Source organism: Cimex lectularius, unplaced genomic scaffold (genome assembly GCF_000648675.2).
Source record: "Cimex lectularius strain Harlan isolate CLEC.00 unplaced genomic scaffold, Clec_2.1 scaffold81, whole genome shotgun sequence".
Lineage (NCBI taxonomy): Eukaryota > Metazoa > Arthropoda > Insecta > Hemiptera > Cimicidae > Cimex > Cimex lectularius.
This window is the reverse complement of record NW_019392692.1, coordinates 1,068,528-1,090,157: the sequence shown is the minus strand read 5'-3', so window position 1 is coordinate 1,090,157 and position 21,630 is coordinate 1,068,528. Positions and strand designations below refer to the sequence as shown.

General features: G+C 35.8%; 1 protein-coding gene across 15 annotated transcripts in view; it reads left to right on the top strand.

Moving 5' to 3' along the window:
• Positions 1-21,630, top strand: part of LOC106674408 (disks large 1 tumor suppressor protein) — a 565,060-nt gene that overhangs the window by 498,435 nt on the left and 44,995 nt on the right. For all 15 annotated transcript variants that reach the window (XM_024225925.1, XM_024225931.1, XM_024225933.1 and 12 more), the window contains 3 exons: positions 5,081-5,116; positions 16,419-16,694; positions 16,754-16,981. In XM_024225925.1, coding sequence (XP_024081693.1) covers positions 5,081-5,116; positions 16,419-16,694; positions 16,754-16,981 — 540 coding nt within the window. The remainder of the gene's footprint in view (positions 1-5,080; positions 5,117-16,418; positions 16,695-16,753; positions 16,982-21,630) is intronic.

Below are 21,630 nucleotides of genomic sequence, written 5' to 3'. Positions count from 1 at the left end.
GGCATTGAGTTATTACTAATCTCTCTCATTAGTAACCTTTCAGCTAGTTTGCCCAATCACACGTTTGCACCACTCATTATGTTGGATATTGAAAATTTCTTTCCTACCTCGATTTTGACTTAATTTTCTTTCCTGGTCAGCGGCGAAGCTTCAATTCATAGAATGATGATTACTTTTTATAAATTACATTTACTCTTAAGGTCGGCGTGATGATAAACCAGTAGTTTGATCGTTTTTGACCATCCTGGTCTGTCTATCCTCGCTGCGTTGGCCTATCAGACGTACTGCTACGTTTTTTCTTCTTAAGTGTCGTTCGGGGTTTAAGCAGAGTGAGGCAAGAAGCTGAATCCTTTTATGCGAATTTTAGTCCAGCCGGCTGTCCCGTGCATGGTTGTCATTTGGCATAGGCAAAAATCACGGGAATATAAGTAGACGATTCCTTGCCTCAACCGTTTTGCAATCTTGACCATTACTGAATAACAGAACAAAGAAGTTAACAAATGCTCAAAAGCCAAGAACAATACAGGGAGGAAAGGCAGATCTAAATTATATAAAACGACCAAACTACAGACCCTGTGGAGTAATCTTATTTCATACAGAGCTGTTAATATTTTTAACCTGAGCCAAGTGTGATGATATATAACTTTTCTTCGGCTTGAGGTGGCCGTCGAAAGTTACCATGCGAATTCTTCTAGCAATGAACATCAGTGCGGTAGCCAAACCAAAGCTAACGCCTGGACTAGTTCTCTTACCAAACTTACGAGCTGAGAGATTGTAGAAGAAAACCGAAAAGCCCGTGGCTTGAAGAGTCATTAACAGTTATAAAAATCGGTTTTTTCACGTTAACTCTATGTGAACTGAAAAACTCGTTTAAATACAATCTATCCATTGGTATCATGATTTTTGCCCTGTAAACCCACTTTTCACCACATCAGTACTTTTGGTAAAATCTCCTTTTACTTGTAATTTGATTATGTTTTTCTTAATTTTCAACCGGTTACTGTGTGGGGGTACTGGGTATTGTGACTTGCAGGACTAGTCTAATTCAATTTTTTTATGTCTACCGTGTTATGGAGAAAGCGATTATCGACACACTCCACTTTCTGTGGCAATACGCAACTGTACGTGGCTGTATTTGCCTCTAAAGATTTATGTAAAACATCAGTTGATGGTCGTCCTGAGCCCTTCTAACTATCTTAAGACAGATGTTTGCTGTAGGTGTTCGAAACATTGGGGTACTCTAGCCAAGGACACCTTTCCGCCTCAGTTTAAATACTTTCTTGCATGCTTATTGAATTAGTCATAAAGAAATAAAACGAACAGGACTTCTCCTTAAAGGGTAGATATTTTATTCAATTCAGGGAACATGAACGCTTTATATATTTTTTGTTAATTTAAACTTTTCTGCATTAAATTTGAACACTCAGTTGATCTGATCCTGCTGGATTCGAGTTTATCCGAATATTCATTTTTTTCTCCTTTTGTTTATCTTTTAATTTACATAGGACATAATATGTGTTAATTATTGTTAGTAAAGTTAATTTATAATCTTCTGGACATCTTTTGCAATTTTTTTGCTTGTTACTTTGTCCTGAATGATGTACTGGCCAACTGGCGAATTCATTCCACACTGTCTTCCTGTACCGGATTTTACCTGGCAAGGATGACTTTCGCAATTTAAATATCTCAACCGCTAATTTTAATCAGAAAGCCTTAACTTTCTTACTGTCTTTATAGAAAAATATAGATAGAAACTTTAAAGAAATACTATATTTTATTACTGTTTGTCCACTAGCTTTTATAGTAATAGGGAATGTCTTTTTTAAGTTCACTAATTTCGTGGTCCACTTGACCAATTAATATATTACAATTAATTAAGGTTTTTTAGTTAAGATAAAAAAGTCAGTGTCACGAGCGGGATTCGAACCCACGATAACTCAAGTGGTAGAGCAGCGGCGTATCTAGCCGATGATCGTGGGTTCGAATCCCGCTCGTGCCATTGACTTTTTTTATCTCAACTAAAAAACCTTAATCAATTGTCTTTTTTAAGTTAAAACCAGTGTATCCTTTGCTACGGAGGGTTTATGAATTTACTGTCGTAAAAATTTCCAATTCCGACGCTTAATTTGACCGCTTGTTTGTGAATGCTGCAATCACCCATAACTTTCCTGCAAAGTCGACCTAGCATAACTTCCCCTGGCCGTATCGAGTTCTGTACTCACTTCGACTCTATTTACCCACGTCGGGTCAGTGTAAACTTAATTACTCTTGTTTACCCGAGGACCGCCACTGATTCACGTTTGAGTGGATTTTCTCACATCGATCCGCCGAAAAACGGGTCTAATTAAAACGGCAAGTGAGGCTTCGCCGTGTTCATCCTGGCGCAGACGTGCATGTCGTATGTTTTAAAATCCATTTTATAAATTTAAAATTGTTTTCTTGGCCGGATTTCTGTTTGACCTTGACGTAGTACTGGTTAGAAAACGAATTTGCATGTGTCAATTTTCTCGGATTTTTTCCAAAAGAACAGTCGTGACAAATTAACAATGGGCTAAGGAATTTTAATTGAAAGGATATCCTTAAGGTTAAAAGCTTGTTTCGGGACTTAAGACAATAACTTATCCTCATGATAGGTAACTAAACTGCTACCTTTTTATTTGACTAAATGTAAATAGTTAAAATTCCCGCTTTTTGTACACACTTTAGACAATAAAAGTTTTTTTTTTATCGCAGAAGAAGGCGTTTGCTTTACGTGCTTTACTAATTTAAGAGTTCTTAAGAGTTAAGAGATCGTAGAACTTCGATCACCAACAAGCTCGTGACTTGAAAAGTCATTAACAGTTACAACAATATATTTTTGATAAACAAATATATATATATATACAGGGTGAATTGCTACTCGTGCTACAAACTTCTCCAGTAGATTCTTCACCCTAAAATGAACAAAAAAGTTCATATTGTCCATGGTCNTGTATATATATATATATATATATATATATACATTATAAATATGTACATATGCAGTTTTTTTCATAAACTTCTTTAAACGTTAATAGATTAAAGTAAAATTAGTATTAATAATTTTTTTATCATTTAGAAAAGAACACTAGTCCATTCAATTTGTCTGCAATTTGGAATATTTTCTGTATATACATATTCTGTACACATTTATATCTAATCGCAAAACTTTGCCAACACGGGTCAATTTTTTCTTAGACAAGAGAAAACGTACAGTTGATGGATACTATACTTTAAGGCACAAATTAATCTCCGAAAATTAATTAAAACGGATGGTATAAAATAGAACTTACGTGAAGTTTTGTTGATTTTATCCTCGTCAAATTTAAATGTAAACATAGGCTGACAAAAAAAAAACATTGGCTTTCGAATCGTTGTCGTTTGTGGGTAAAATCCAGATGAGTCCTGCATTTTTAAGTTGAAGACGGGACATTTTGATTGCCATTTCGTATTTAAAGGGTTTACACGATTTCAGCGGGCTTAAAACAAATCCTACGTTATTGGAAGGGCCCGGAATCGTTTTGGGGCATTTCAAATTGCCAAAATGTAAATTCATCAAAAAGGGGAAGAACAAATCAGCAGCTCATAGGCATGTATATTAGAACAAAACGAAAATGACCATTAAAAGACCAACACAGAAATTAACGGGACACCTAATAAACCCTAAGACGTGTTAGGACTAGTATGATTATTGCAGACTCAGAGCCTCGGAAAGAAACCTGTGCCGATATTGCCAGGAAGAAGAATAAAAATTTGGAACGTGTCCTTTATTGGTTGCGAAAGCAGGCCAAGATTCCTTCTCCTGGAGAGGAAAAACCAGAACCTGAAGGATACCCACACGAGCCCTGAACTATGGTTCGAGATCTGGCAAAACACCTTAACTTCAACGAAGACCTCTAGTTGATGATTGCACAACAAATTACTATTTGCCACAAGCTAAGTGTATTCTCAAGCACTGCAGCCTTAGGCTTATTCTATTTTCCCATTTCCTAAGGTACTTCAATTGACTCGATCCTTGAGAATTAATGGACCTATTCTGGGACAGGGGGGGGGCTATGTTTGATCTTGTTATACCAATTATAATCTCTTGGCCAAAGATGGCTCCTCTGGCTAGCATCTCTAATAGTTCGTTACCCAGAATTTCGTTGTGTCCTGGAAGAGATTCCCAGCTTTAGAAGATTTTGGAGTAATTTATTGACTATTGGACATATACCGTTTACGCACTAATGCATTTATGGTGCTTGGTTGTCTGGTCTTATGAGTATATTTGAAGTTTTGCATCAGTAAACCTGTTTTAAGATTTTCTATGGCACAAACATTGATAGCATGTATTTCAGCTTGAAAGACCGTGGTGTGCTTCCCTAATGAATTTGATTATTCACTTTTGGGTTTATTCAAAATATACCCGACCCGGTTCTTTCACTGGCTTTGAAGCCATCTTATGACATAATGTGATTTGATTTTCTTCTGATTTCTTCTTCCCCTTTGCCCGATAAAACTGTATAGGATTTTGCAAAGGATGTTTCCGGGGAGATAAAATCAGTCCCTATTTCCAGGATTGGATGTCTGATTTTATGCGTTATTGTAGTAGTTCGACATTTCAAGTCCCCATCCAATTTATTGTTTCTGAATCCTGTATGGTCTTCTCCTTATAAATTTGTTTCTTATGAAGGTACAGTTAATATTGGTTTCTAAGGCAGCTAGGTTATAGTCATTGCTGTCTAATTGTTTGAGCTTTAGTCCATCATATTAATAGGATATCAAACTTACATCGAAGGCAGAAGAACAAATTTAAACAAACTATTTTAATTTTTTCCTTGGTCCTTAGGCCCATTTGGCAAGAATGCTCGGACACGAGTGTTAAATTTTTCGACTTAAACCGAAAAAAATTTCTTCAAAAACGATGGGACATACTTAATTAGACCTTTGACTTGTATGGCTCATAACACGAATTTTTTTAAGTATCCTAAATCATAATGCGTGAATATGTTTAAAACTGTGTTAATATGGTTTTACCTTATTGTTTATTTATTTAATTAATCATAATTCGTTTGTTTTCCAGGCTCACACCCCACTTTTAGGATCTGAAGGAAAGCAAGTGAGTAATTTATAACCTATGTGTTACTATTGTGATTTCTGTCAGTTCTATCAAATAAAAAAAACTATTTAACAAGGAATCTCTAAAATATTTTATGCATTTTTGTAGCTAAAATAATAATTACGTATTTAAGATTTTTTGAAATCAAACCATAATGAATGAAAGTCGGATAGATTCTTCCCTTTAGTTCTTAATTCACAGTATGTTATTATTTATCAACATACGTTATGCATACCTAACCCTGAGTTGTGTTCAATAAAATGTTGGTTAAATGACTAATTAATCATGTCAAAGTGATTAACACAATTTACTGCTTCGGTTCACTTGATAATAAAAGCAAGTGCGTTGATTATCGACCAGTTCATTCAGCCCAATAAACCGCTCAGAACACACGCATGTAAATCATGTTTAATTTCTAATAAAACAAATTGTAAAAAAAGGTAATTAACGAAAATATATTTTATAAATCGATGGTCATCTCGGAACGCCTGGAAAAAGCGGGCAACCTTTTCAATCAATTTCAAAAATTGCACTTCAGCGTGGGTGGTTTCTGATAGTCTTTGTTCTTTGTTAGAACATTTTACGTTCAATTTACGTCCTACTTTTTTTTTGTATCCGTTCAGTTTCTCCCTTCGTAATTTATATCTTTGGCACGGCTGAAGTAATCTTTATGTTGATAAAACGCCCGATATTTTGATACTTTTAGAACTAAAATATTTATCTCGTCCCAAAAAGAGTTTCTAGTACGACAGACAGGTGGTTTTTTTAAAGGTTAGTGTATGTCATATTTTTTCTTATCGTTTCGGGCTGTTTTCTTTTTCTGCACATCATCAGGAAACCCATCCCATTGCGTTTTTTTTTTCATGTAAGGAAGATTTCAGTTGTCTCTCCTCAAAAGGGCATTACAGAAGAAGGTGAAAATTAAATTGCCTCTGTCCCGGCCTACAGGCCAAAGAAGAGTTACCAAATTCAAAAAGGAAAAAGGTCTCTTGAAAAAAAAAAGAAAACGCAATGGGATGGGTTTCCTGATGATGGGCAGAAAAAGAAAAAATAGCCCGTAACGTAGCAGAAAAAACGTGAAATAAACTAACCTTTTAAAAAACGCGTCTCTTTGACTACCCCGTATTTAAAGAAACTACTTTCAGAAAGAGAAAAAAGACGTTGAATGAACGGAATAAAATATATTTTTAAAAACAAAATCCCTTAAATACCTGTATTTAACAACGGTCGAGTGATCCAAAAATTGAGAAATTCATTGCATTTGAAGTCTAGAAACAGGCGTTGACCCTTCTGTAAAAACTGGAATATCGGCTTTATGAACTAATGTTTACCTTTTTTTACCTGCCTTTCAATGTTCGAAATAGCTTTGTAGGTTGACATTAGAAATAACAAAATATTCAAAATACGAAAACACGTGCGGGGAATTCGAAAAAAAGTTTGTTCAGTATAGTAAAAAACGATTATTTGTTATTATTTAACTCATAGAGCAATGGACACTAGCAAGATGGTTTTTAAGAAAGATAAGGTTTTCGTATACGTAATCGTAATGTAATTGATCACAAAATATTCAGAAAAGAAGAATCAAGAGTGATAAAGAATGCATGCAAAGGTAGGATAAAATTCACTTATATGGAATAATATCTAACAAGGCACTTTAAACAGATAATCCAGTAACTCTGTATTTTTTATTTATCTTTGTCATTAGAAAAATCATCGTATTTAATCACCCATTCATCAAATGTATGAATAACCTTCCTCAACACATGTCGTATTTAGCTGATCAAAATCTCGATTGTCCACGATATACGTTATTGCTATCTTAATAGCACGTTAACGGGATGTATTTTTTTATCAATATCGTTGTTACAAACCGTTATAAATATAGGTACTTTAAATCTTCTATGTGAATGATTCCTTAAGTCATGGGAGTAAGTTAATGTTGAGATAATCTTAGCCCCTTTTTTTTCTACCCCACAAACACTAGAAACTTTTGTTAGTTTTTTAGTCTAGGAAATTTAATTTATTTAATTGTACTAATTAGCTCAGAACGCCTGTAAATACGTATTTTTCTTTTTTTAAACTTGGAAAAATGTGGGTCGTTTTAATATCGTTTATCCGCGGGCAGGTCAGTTAACACGTGGTATCTGAACTCTGTATTCAACCAAGGAATTTAATCCCATTAGATTTCGTGGTCTGATTGGCCAAATAATTTCTTTCAATTAATTAATATTTATGTAAGGTATTGGTTGAAATAGAAAAGCCAGTATCAAAAATGGAAGTTGGTGTCCGAGTGGATCGAAGTCACAATAGCTCAAGTGGTAGAGCAGCGGCGTATTTAGCCGAAGGTGGTGGGTTCGAATCCCGCTCGTGACACTGGCTTTTTTATTTCAACCAATACCTTACACAAAGATTAATTCATTGAAAAGAGGAATTTAAGTTGTCACAACCTCTTTCTCTTTTCTTTTTGAACATCTATTAAGGTGTTCAAGACACCGTCATCCAAAATAATTTCCTATGGTTAGCTACTAAGAAAGTCACGACACATCCCCGTACCATCCTAATAGACGTCCCAACAGATCCTGGGTCACCTCAAGTAAAAAATGGTGTCAAATCCTTTTCCACCATCTTCCAGCGGTCTTCACTCCTCCTCATACAGACCTGAGTGCAACATAGCACTCAAATTCATTAGTGTTCGTGGTCCACTTGACCAATTAATAACTTTCAATTAATTAAGGTTTTTAGTTGAGAAAAAAAGTCAGTGTCACGAGCGTGATTCGAACCCACGATCTTCGGCTAGATACGGCGCTGCTCTACCACTTGAGCTATCGTCACCTCGATCCACTCAGACACTAAGTGCTAATGTCGTGTTGTCGCCGAGAATCAAATAGATTACGACATTTGAAAAATGGCAAAAAAGGAGGGAAAATTCAAAAGGTGGGGTTGAGATGGGAAGTTAGTGTCTGAGTGGATCGAGGTCACGATAGCTCAAATGGTAGAGCAGCTGCGTATCTAGCAGAAGATAGTGGGTTCGAATCCCGCTCGTGCCATTGACTTTTTTTATTTCAACTAAAAACCTTAATTAATTGATAGCACTCAAATCTAATCGCCGAATTGCTCAATTGCTTTCTGCCTCTCTCACCGCCTCCCCATCCTAACCATCCCTAGGAAGTTAAAAAACGACATTTGAAAAATGGCAAAAAAGGAGGGAAAATTCAAAAGGTGGTGTTGAGATGGGAAGTTAATGTCTTAGAGGATCGAGGTCACGATAGCTCAAATGGTAGAGCAGCTGCGTATCTAGCCGAAGATCGTGGGTTCGAATCCCGCTCGTGCCATTGACTTTTTTATCTTAACTAAAAACCTTAATTAATTGATAGCACTCAAATCTAATCGCCGAATTCCTCAATTGCTTTCTTCCTCTCTCACCGTCTCCCAATCCTATCTATCCCTAGGAAGTTAAAAATCAAATTATCCGCTGCTTTTCCACAGTTTAACCTGATGCCGATAGTACAATGGTGCAGTAATTCACTTAACACGATAAAACGGTATCTTGAACATGTTAATTGTGTAGTTGTTTGTCGTAAATCGCTTCAATTAGGTGCAATAGATGTGCTTCAATATATAGAAATATGTGCCATCATAAATATATGATACTTTTTTTTTTCAAGGAATCTTTAACTTCACTCTGCTCGATTCGAAAAGGCTTGCTAGAACACCTTTCTTTCTCAATAATCACCTCGAATCTACACGGAGAAGGTCATCCTCGCGACGTGAGTCCGCATTCTCACACGGCATCTGCCTGAACGTTCAATGTACAAGTACAATTACATTGAAATCCTTTGCTTCATGCAAGTACATATATTAAAATGACTAAAGGGAAAAATGCCAAGTCTCTCTCTGTCACACTATCAGTCGTCTTTGCATGATTCCTTCTAAAAAGCTGCTTATGATAATATGCAATACAATAGAAAAGGCGTAAATTGGCAGTGTGATGTGGGATGTGTGTTTTATTATCCACAATACTTTTATTTTACTTTCGTACTTGAGATTTCTCTCAACACCCCTCTGATCCGTCCAAATTTCCTTCCTTTACTTCCTTGATTATCTTGATTTTACGCCTTGAACCCCCTGAAGAGAGACCTGTCTCGATAAATTGCCCCAAGCAAAACAAGAACCTCTTGGATTTTGTAATGAGTTGCGTGTTTACTTAGCATTTGTTCAAAAATTTCAAGTGTTTATGTTGTCTGTTAACGGTCCGTGAAAACTTCTGCAAAGTTTATTTTAGAATGGAAACACTGTTTGTTTGGAAAACATTTTCTTAAACCGTCTCGTTTACATTTTATTATTCAAAGGAGGGGATAGATCCATAAAGGAGTGGGTAGCTAGAAGTTTATTTTGAAAATTGATAAAGAGAGCTATGCATACTTTTTATTGTTGGTTGGATAATATCTCAAAAGAGCATTAATTGTCAGGTGAAACTACCATCAAATGTTTTAGTTTTTTGGCAGTAATTGAAAGAAGAGTCCTTTTATATTTATAGAAGCATCGAATCATCTGCAACTTAGGAAAAACAGGAGAAGAGAGAATTCTTTTCTTCAGGAATGGCGCTTCAATGGAATGTATAAAACATTTTATAGAGATGACGTTTCTTTATCGGTGAAATATTCAAATTTATTACCGTGCTCATTGAGACTTTATCGATCGAATGCTGATAGATTTTCGTTCCTGAGTTTTTCTTGTTTTTAATTTGAAATATTCTTATATATATATAAGAATTTTGTTAAGTCCTTACTTTCTTTTTGAAATATTGATAAACTTAACTTTTAATGCAAAATGTTGTATCTATTCCTTTCACGATTTAGATTAATTAACTTAGTTAGCCCTAATATATAGGGTGAATGTAAAAAACCTATCTTATCATGCCATAGATTTTAACACATCAACTAGGTCTATCTATTCCCCTGGTTTACGTTTTACTCTTCAGTTTCTTTTTAACGATGGCGTGAAGCCCGATGGAACAGCAGTAAAATGTAAATCAGCGCAAATAGACGGACCCAGTTAAGTGTTCACGTGTCGATCATTTCAACAAAGAATTTGCCATGTCCACTATTTGTTAGTTTCGTGTTTATTACCATAATTCGTTTCTGGCTTGGATACACGAGTGGATTTGCGTGACCATTTTTGGTCATTGATTTCGCGTTACCAGGGTGTGCCTATCGGTTAGATTAGGTTAAGAAAGGAATGGTTATATTAGGTAAGGTAAGGATTACGATTATAGTTAATGGTAGGATAGGACACGAGGTTTAGGATTAGGCTATCTAAGGTTAAGATTAGGATAAGGAACGGGTTGTTGGGTTATTATATTGTCCGGGACAGGTTAGGCGAGTAGGGTTGAGTTAGGTTTTAGGTTAAGTATGGCAAAGGTTAGGAGGTTTATGGGCGGATAAGGTTACATATCCATGTTTTCATGTTTTCCATGAAGTGGAGGAAATATGCAAGTACAAAGCGCGAGTTACGTTTTGTCTGACTATTTGCCACCTATGCCAATTATTTTATTTCCAGTTTAGTTTTATTGATCATTACCTTCAAAAATTTGGCCAATTTAAAATCATCCTGTTCTGTCAACCTTACTGTTTTTGTTTGCAAAACGCCTGCCTCTATCATGCCGTAATTTTGAACAGATCACCTCTGATCTATTTCTTCAATCCGTCTGTTTCGCTGATTTACGATCAGGCCATTTTTTGGTCATTGACGTCACTGATTTTTTTGGTCAGTAAAAGCTGTTTACTGCTTCACTGAAGTTGACAAAATGGCTTTGCTCGTCTGACTGACCAACACAGCTAGGATAGGCAGACAAAAACTATCGTAAACGACCAAATTACAGATTCATCACCTCGCAGACCCCACACAGAATTGCTATTGAAAATAGAAAAAAATAATAATATTGATTCAGTTAAACTTTTATCAATTTAAGGTAATTAGGCTTACGCGCTAGTTTCGCCCAGAAAAACATTTCAATGTTTGTTAGAAAAAAGGAGAAATTAAATTAGCAAATATTTGTAGGAAGCAATAAAACTTGTACAGAATTGGTAAACCGTCGAAAATGCGCTGCGGTGCCATCTTCTAACTGTGTGGGCAGCTAAGTCCCGCATTGGTTGTCACAACATGAACTTAAGTGCTTTCACACTCACGGAGTCGGAAACCCTCTTAACTTAAGCCTTTAAAGGGCTCCTTTCAAGGGCAAAGGATAAAAACGGTTTATTTCCCATACGCGGTAGTCGGAGGGGAAGAGCAGTTTGTCCACAGATTAGTCTTGGACAGTTTCCTAAGTAATCGACTCAAATTCCAAAACGGGATCACTGGCGATTGAAAAAAATAATAATTTAATTAATCCAGTTTTGTGATGATTCTTTACAAAAAAATATAAATAAATAAATCATTTTGTATTGTGATCAATTGGCTGGGTCCGTTTAGTGTCGCTGGTTTGCGTTTAACCCAAACTCATTTCGGCTTCACCGTCTTCAGTGAGGAACTGTTACGAGAAACTTTTACTTATTTTATTTAATGTTTAAGGGTTCTGTAGGCTCTCGTCATCTTATGGTACATGTAAAGGAAAATGTTAAAAATTTACGATACCTTTTTTGTGGGATGCGCTATTCAACTTTCCGCTTCATCATTCTTTATGTCACGTTGTAAAGGCCTTTTTGAGCAGTTCCTCTGCAGCCAATTTGGCAATTTAGCCTTTCTTCTTTTAGAGCACCTTTTAGCGGAAAGGCTAGAATAAACTGCCAAAACGGCTAAGGAGGGAGGAGCTCAGATGAGAATTAAAGAATGTAAAAAACTCTGCGAAGTTTAATAAAGCACGAATACAAAATACTCAATAGCCATAAAGAATGAAAAAAAAGAAATTTTTTCTATGATTTTAAAAAAGCCTTACTTTTCTATTAGATTGTTACAATAGTCTTGTTTGCGAACAGACCCTTAGACAAATATTATCTCATTTGACTCTGTTTATGTTTTTTATTTAATTGTTTACACTGACTAATCCTTCCTTCAACAATATGCGCTATCTTTTAAACGTTTAAATTGCTACTATAAATTAAAACTAGAACGTCTTCAATTCCGTACATATATGTACCATACATCTATGTATTGAATCAACCTTGGGGTTTAGCTGTCCGAGATTAGATTCCATGTGCCGTCAACTTGGTCATTTCAGCCCTAACACATGCAGTTTTTAACTTATACACAGTCACACACACCACTCTACTTCCATACCATTTAATCATGTATGTTGGAGTACTCAATATTTCTCCATCGACCTTTACACATTCAATATAACGAATCGAATTGTGGGCGGATATTCACTATTCCATCATCCGTTCTCTGACGCTAATAAATCAAACTTAAAACCCATGTACAAGAACCGACCATTATTGGTTAGAATGGCCCACTCCTTTAAGCTTGACCCTTAACCTTTAATATTAACATAATGGATCAGGGTTCGAAAATACTTTATGTAAATGCCAGACTCTTAGCGAGGTTTGGCCCGAATATGGGTTCCCGTGTCAACCTCGTATGACCTATTCTTAATCGGGTGTGTGATCTCAATTCCAAAGCCATCTATAGACGGTACTCGTAATACTTTTTTTATATTTCAATTTAAATGTTATTGGACCAGAGGCCCATGATGGTCAGGTCTAGATGGAATGTCCCGGGCCTTCTTACCTTCCAGAAACGTGTCCATGTACCCTGAGAGCCAATACCGTTCTGTAGTAGAATGTATTATGATTCCTCTCTATACCTTGCATTGAGACTACTTTTGAAATGAAATTTCTTGAGACGTTGTAACACGTAATTGGCACCAACCTGCACATCCCGTTGATCAATGGACTCAGTGAGCGCCTTGGCCCCGGCTTGTTCATTCCTCGACGTCGAACCATCAATCTCTTTTAATTTTTCGATCAATGATAGATGTAATTAGAATTATAAAAATATGCAATTAAGATTGCTGATTAACATAAATATGTAATTACAATTAATTAAGGTTTTTAGTTGAGATGAAAAAAAGGTAATGGCACGAGCGGGATTCGAACCCACGATCTCGGCTAGATACGCCGCTGCTCTACCACTTGAGCTATCGTGACCTCGTTCCACTCAGACATCAACTTCCTATCTCAACCTCACCTTATGAGTTTCCCTCCTTTTTGCCATTTTTCAAATGTCGTGTAATCGGATTGGATTCTCGACGACAATTGAAATGGCCACGGAGAGCTTTAGTGAAGTGTATTTCATATTAATTCTTTAAATTCACTAATTTCGTGGTCCCCTTGACCAATTAAATCATTACAATTAATTAAGGTTGAAAAATGGGGTTCGAATCCCGCTCGTGCCATTAACTTTTTTTCATCTCAACTAAAACCTTAATTAATTGTAATGATTTAATTGGTCAAGCGGACCACGAAATTAGTGAATAAATATGTAAGTGATGAAAATGATCATCTTTCCATCAGCTTTGTAATTGCTTCATTTTGCAAATATGTTTTTTTCTAGGGTGATTGTTATTGATAATTAATCGTTGTGTTTAAAAGGCGATTTGAATATGTGAAATGACAGTTTGATCAAGTTGATTTGGAAAAGATTGCCTGCTCGTAACATCCCAAAATTCTCTCTGGCGAATTTCTCCTGTACGATATTGATTTGACGTTTTACGAGTGAAACAACAAAAAATATTTACCCCGAAAGAAATTTATCTTTGGCACACAAAAACTGTAGCTCTTCTAAATCCTAGCTAAAGACCGGTAATTAGTCAGTTGGCGATTAAGAAAGGGGATTGTACTTAATCCTTGAAGTGAGGTTGTTGAAAGGAAGAAGACAGGAAAGCGGGGAAAAATCCAAAAAACAAGAAAGTAATTAAAGCTTTTCTTGAGTTCTCTTAAATCGCGACTCGGGCGAAACTTTGCTTTTATTAATTCCTTGCAATTAATGAAGAATAACTGTTTGTATTGAAATCTAAAAAGGGGCTTAGTAATAGGGTGTCTGAGAGTCTGACTTTTCGTTTACTTAATGCTACTGAAGAGTACTATTTCATTGGAAAGCACTTTTTCCCCCTGGGTAGTTTTTGCAAACAAATCGCCGGCCGAAAATCTACAAAGAAATGTAAAAGAAAAATTAAGGAACATTCTCGTTAATGAGTTGATACTATTGCTAAATACACAATTTTTTTTTATTAAAGTTGCAGTAATCTTTATTAAGCTGATTTCTTTTCGTTTTATTGTTGTTTGTTACCACTCTAACGTAGTGTTTTTGATGCTAGTTTATAAAAAAATTCATTCAAATTTTAAACATACATTTTATTTGTATATATGTATATATGAAATGACTATAATGACATGAAAAAAAAAAAATATATATTTTGAAAAATAAACTAGATATCCATCACTTTTACGGCTCTGAAATTATGCTAAACCTGCATGACCACCAGTCATAGCAAAATTNTATATATGTCACGTTCAGATTTAAATGAACCGCCATGCCCCTCCACACACTCAAACAGTGAAAGGAGTAGGGGCCGAGAAAGGGCTATTTTTTTCAAGTCCTAGAAGAGATCCCTTTCTGGCTTGTGTTGGTAAATAGCTATTTTTGGTAAAAAGAAAAATTTGGTGTGCACACTATTCAAGTGAGTTAATTTTAATTAATTTGACGTCAAAATAAAAAAATCATAATTATAATTTAGTTTTAAAAGTGTATATATTTTATAAAGAAAAATAAAAGAAATAGCATTTCATTTTAAAAGTTGTGTTAATATTTTAATTGTATTATCAAATTTGGTGGTCAAAATTTTAATAATAATAATAATTTCTTTACCTTTCTTTTAGGAACTATAAAACGAGAATCAAATTCCATTTTAAAATTAAAGTTTGTAGATTTGTGATGGGTTTTTATAGGATAAAAGGATTCTTTAAATTAAAAATAATAATTAATAAAATATATTGTCATTTTATGTGAAAATAAATTGTAATTAAAGATTCAAATTTAACAAACATTTGGTGTCGTATTTACTTTAGTTTAAATGAAATATAAAAGGTGCCTGATCGATAAATGAAATAATTGTAGTCAGGTCCGAAAGTAAAAACCTCTGGGACCTTGTTTTCGGTTTTCCGAATTCAGGGTTGGGCCCAACAAAAAAGAAGAGACACTATATCACATATATATACGAGGACACACACCTATATAATAAATATATATATATATATATATATACACACACACGAGGACACACACCTACATAATATATATATATATATATATATATATATATATTATATAGGTGTGTGTCCTCGTAGGATGCGAATGGTACACGTCTGCTGATGTGGTCGGGCTCTAGTTTTTATTTATTTTTATGTCATTTTATATCCAAGTCAAGTCAATGATTTTAGTTTGTCAAATAGTATTAGACAGTAAACAAATCTGTCATTTGACTCGTGCGCAAAGGTTTTTTAAATTCAAGTCTGCAGTTTTTCTAAATTGCCCTTTTTTGCAGTATTTTTTTTTGTTATAAATATAAGATGTCTTCGTTGGGTGTATAGAGATGCGATTTAATTCGAGATTTAAATTGTTTGCTGAATAAACAGTCAGTAAAAGTTTTATTCATGAAGAAATCCTACATTTAATTAAATCCAAAACTGAGATCCGAAAGGTAGAACTAATTCAAACTAAACACAATTGAGAAATTTAATTATTCTCTGGGGCCAGAACCGACGGCAGACGGCTGAATGAACTGAGATAATCTACCCCAAAGAGAAACATTCGTTTTCCATCTGAGCCGTTCGCCGGCGTAGTTTTGGGGTGGGCGTCATATGGATTTATACTCGGACACATGTTTTTTAACGGCAAAAATCCAAAAATGTGAGAAGTGGATTCAACCCTCCCGTCTTGGACCGAGCCCACCAACGGGATAGAAAGTCAGAATGGAAAGGCAGGGGCAACGAAAAATAGTAAAGCTTATCCAACTGAAAGAAGTCAAAGTAAGTGGCGCGTTTCGATTTATCGATTCGGCCTCGTATTTGGATTACTAAAAATATTGAAAATTTAAGCGCGAAAGTCAAGATAGACAAAGTAATACATAGAGAGGAATTTAACTCTCAAAAAGACCAAAAATATGTTTTTACAAATATGTACAGACCTTGGGGTTGAAGATCTTTAAAGGTTTAAGTGACAAATTGTGTTAGATTTAGGATAAAGCTTTTAACATGTAAGATCTTGGTATTAGGCTTAATAACAATTGTATATTTGTCAATATTAGGTGAACGGTGATGGTGAGTGGGAATATGAAGAAATTACGCTGGAGAGAGGCGGATCCGGACTGGGCTTCTCAATCGCAGGAGGAACGGATAATCCGCATATCGGCGACGACACCGCCATTTACATCACCAAGCTGATCGCAGGAGGTGCTGCGGCGGCTGACGGCAGGCTGCGCGTCAACGACATCATCTTGGAGGTCAACAGGGTCTCCGTGGTAAACGTGACGCACGCTGCCGCCGTCGACGCCCTCAAAAGGGCCGGCAACACCGTCACACTCGTAAGTGGGATTCGACGTATTTGACGTTCCGTGTTTCAGACGCTTATTTATTTTTCCAGTATGTGCGAAGAAGGAGAGAAAACGTCCTGGGAAGCATGCGAGTCATGGAGATCGAGTTGATCAAAGGAAACAAGGGTCTGGGCTTTAGCATCGCCGGAGGCATAGGCAACCAACACATACCGGGCGACAACGGTATCTATGTGACGAAAATTATGGACGGTGGTGCTGCACAAGTCGACGGAAGGCTCTGCGTTGGAGACAAACTGGTTGCAGTCAGGAACTCGATCGTGAGTATCTATTAGTCCTTACCCAGTTCGGCTTGATTATTATATCCAAAATTACTCTTGATCTTGTTACACTCTTTCAAGACAATCAATATTTCCCTGATTTTCCGTATTGCACAACACTTTTCGATGCTTAATAATACAGGACGCGAGGAAAATTGCTAACATGTAAACTTATCAAAAATAAAACCCAAATTTAATATTTTTATGATCACATGTTACTTTTATTTTCCACACTTTACAATTAATGAACTATCCACCAAGTAAGAGTTATTCATTTATTGCGCCCATTATGATTCATTTTATGCTGTTACAATACCCTACCGCCAACGTATAATGCTTGAATTATGCTCATTGAACTGCTGCATTATATTGTCATTTCAATGTATGCTCGAGGGGAATCTGTAGCCTCAGAAATAGATTCTGCATGACTTTATCAAGTTCATTTTAAAATCGCGATGCTAGTCCTTATACGTGCGATTAAGAGGGTCAGGAAAAAACATTGGTCTTACGACCATCTTGTACAAAAGACCTTTGTTTACTGAACTACATGAAAACATCGTAAAACACTGAGAAAAGGAGCACATGCTAGTTGATGATGTAGAAGTCTTTTACAAGGTTACCACGTAATAATGTGCAAACTTAAGAAAGATGAATTCCCTATGTACACATTTGAAATACATAATATACTTTTACTCCTAAAAACATTTAATGACTAAAAGTGGCCTCATCAAATCGAGTAGCTTGAGAAAATTTACAATTTCCATTTTCTAAAACGACTGGAATTGTTCAGGTTTTTTCAACAGTCGGGCGTAGGCTGTGAATATTTGAGCAACCCAGAAAGAATTGAACCCGTAACCTAATTATAATGAAGAAGTAATACCGTCTATCGCGTGGAACAGGAGTACATAACTAGCAAATAGCAACTCACGCCTTCCTCGTCCCCCTGTACTTTAGCTCTAGGCCTTCTTGAGCGGCAGAAATTTAGATTTAGATTACAAAACCTATGCTCTTTGTTAAGAAGATTCCTCAAGGATGTGATTTATCACTAATATCAACATATGGCATTCCCTCCGAAACCCTGCTTCCGTAGGCTACTATGTGGAAAACAGTAGTTTTACGTTCTCTGAATCGGAGAATTCATCTAGGATCTATTTTATCACAATGTGTTTCAACCGGTCATTGAAGTTTCAGTCAACACTCAGTACCCTCTAAGTCGGAGAACACCTTAAGAATCTTTTATACCCCTTGTTGTTCAACCTGTATGACTCTCAGCTTTCCTTGCCCTGTTTTCAGACAACACAGGAGAGTCTACTACATCCTGTAAATTGTGGAATTCCTGAAGGATCTCGTCTATCCCCAACATAGTTCAACATGTATTACATCTCCTACACCCCTCTCTTTTAGCCCTGAATCTGACTGTACTCCCTAAGTTGGAGAGCTTCTCAAGGATGTTTTTATTGTCAATATTGTTCAACCTGTAACATCTCCAATATCTCTGCTTTTTAAGTACTGTTTATAGAAGATCCGATAGTCAATCTATACCTCCTAAATTTGGAACTCCTCAAGGATGTTTAACCCCAGTGTCAAGGTGTAGTATATCTCATCACATGTCCTTACTTCCTTGCCCTGTATACAGACGACTCAGTAGTCTACATCAAATGAAATAACTCCTTAAGTATCTCTTGTATCCCCAATATTGTTCAAACTGTATGAAATCTCCAACATCCCCGCTTTAAGGATATTTTATCCCTAATGTTGGTGAAACTGAACGAAATCTCCTCCAACATCCCCGTGTACACAGCCATTTTTCCTCAGAAGTGACAGAAGGTGCTCTAAATCTAAATCCCTTTAACAGTGTCTTGCCCCAATTAACCACCAGGCTAGAAATAAAAACTAAACTGTTGCCTTAGCTCTAACAAGAGGAGCCGGTAATGTATTTGGACATGTATTGAACCGGCAAGTGGTTTTCAATTATTATATTCAACTATAAAGGAAAATATAAATGAAATTATATGAATGAAAGACTTATTTTGTCCCATTGTCAACTAGAACTTAATTAGTTAAGGTTTTTAGTTGAGATGAAAAAAAGGTAATGGCACGAGAGGGATTCGAACCCACGACCTTCGGCTAGATACGCCGCTGCTCTACCACCTGAGCTATCGTGACCTCGATCCACTCGGACATCAACTCCCCATCTCAACCCCACCTTAAGAGTTTACCCTCCTTTTGCCATTTTTCAAATGTCGTGTAATCGGTTTGGATTCTCGACAATTGAAATGGCGACGGAGAACTTTAGTGAAGTGTACTTCATTTTTAAATCATTAATTCACTACTTTCGTGGTCCGCTTGACCAATTAATACATGACAATTAAGTAAGGTTTTTAGTTGAGATGAAGGCTAGCTCAGGTGGTAGAGCAGCGGCGTATCTAGCCGAAGGTCGTGGGTTCGAATCCCTCTCGTGCCATTAACTTTTTTTCATCTCAACTAAAAACCTTAATTAATTGTAAAGTATTAATTGGTCAAACGGACCACGAAATTAGTGAATCTAGAACTTAATATTAAACCCCAAATATGCGCCACTATTGTACAAAACCATGTTAAGACCGGTATTCACTTATGGTACACTACTAACATTTCAAAATAAAATGATAAGAGTAGTGATGAATGCCTAGTGGATTATTGTAACTACACAGTGCTTCGGAATTACCACCTGTCCAAGAATTGATATATCAAAAATTGCCAAAATAGCCAACCAAATTGGACGCTCTTTTAAACCAGAACTTGAAAACTGAAGACATGTAGACTGTTGTTCTATAGACATGCAGTCAATCGTTATATTAAGGAAAAATCACTTATATCGTTAACTGAAAGTTGTCAAATGCCATTATTTAGATGAGCCTTAATGTATCTTGTGGATCCGGTAATGAAAAAAACCTGTTAGAGGGTTTTAAACACTAGGCTGTATTTTGAGTAAGGGCTACGTTCTAACATTGTTTAGGAGGTGATTCTTAATTTGAAAAAATTTGTCACATTAACATTGATGTCAATTGCAGATATTTCTTTTTGATTATTATCGTGTGTTTATTTTTTTAATGTTGTCTAATCGTCATCTTTCATGTTGTTTTGACGTTGTACGTCCATTTTGTTGTCAAGACCGAGAATTGCGGTGCCGACAAACGGAATTTAAAACTTTGCCGAGACACCTGTAATGAAAGTTTGGCAAGTTCATTACGGCCGGTTATCTCCCGATAATCACCCCCGTCATGAAGCCCAACGAAGAACTTGTGAAGAATTACTGCAGATGTCTCGTTACGGAAAATTTGTTGCCCAAACTTTTGTTCCATTGCGTATGGGGGGGGGGGAGGCTTGGTAGGAATTGGACTCCTTAGCAAAACATTTTTGTTACAAAACGGTATATTGCCATTTAAGCCTTTTATTACTTTACACGATATTTGTTGAATAGTATTCCTTATTTTCATGTTGTTTTTATTTTTTATTTGTTACCTGTTATATCTTACAAAATTTGTTTAAATTTTGAAAACATCACTATGATTCCCTTCTATAGAAATAATTGAATCGTAGAATAGTATAATTAATTCGATTTTCGCGTAATTAATTTGAAAGTCTCATAATTTATCTTAACAAGTCGTCCTGTCCGTTGAAGTTTATGACATAAATTTCATTAAGGGCTTTACTCCTTGAAATTAGTTTAAGAAGTTGATTTCTGATCTATTTCGTTTTAATAAGTGACAGAAATGTGGATTTAATATAGAGAATTCTCATAATATGTTTTTAAGGTTAATAATTAATAATTAGTGAATTTAATTGGTCAAGCGGACCACGAAATTAGTGAAATTAATAATGTAAGGCGTCCGTGGCCGCAACGGTTTAGACGGGGTAAAGGTCCCGGGTTCGAATCCAGCGGCCCTGGAGAACCCGACTAATGCTTTTTTTTCAAACACAGGCACCCAGAGGGTTGATAATGACCTATGCTGTTGCGAACCCTCGTAAAAAATAATTAATCTTCTAGCGCTTTCAACGATGAAAATAGTAAGGTTTTTTTAGTGTATTACTTTGGAACTGCAGTGACAATTTGCTGGGCAACAATAAATTAATATTGTAGATAAAAAAATACAATTTGACCCTCTTCGATCGCCGATGAATAAATAAAGTGCATAAGTAAATCAACCATAAAATGTATACCCTATAAACATAATTTGTAGACGGCACCTTTTCTGTCATAAACAATGTTTTCTGATATTTATTCCTGAGGTTATAGAAAAAAACAAAATTGTGTCATTAGCCCTCCTTGGTAAAAGTTGATTTCACTAAACTTGGCCGAAAATTTGAATATTTATGCGGCATTCACAATTTTTTCAAAAAATAAATTTGAGTCGAAACCGATTGTTCTCGCGATAGTGCTGATATTATAAACTTCATTCTCAGAGCGATTAATCAATCATAGTTGTCTCTCAGTACAGATGGATAAGAAAAATTAGGACTATCTTCCGACACCATTCAAAGACAGATGTATAAATAGTTTAAAATAAATAGTATGGTCGTTTCCGAACATATTGTTCTGCTTTGCTGTTTTGTACTGGATTTTTAACCAGGACGATGCCTAGTACCAACTCTTTTTCAATCCCCTG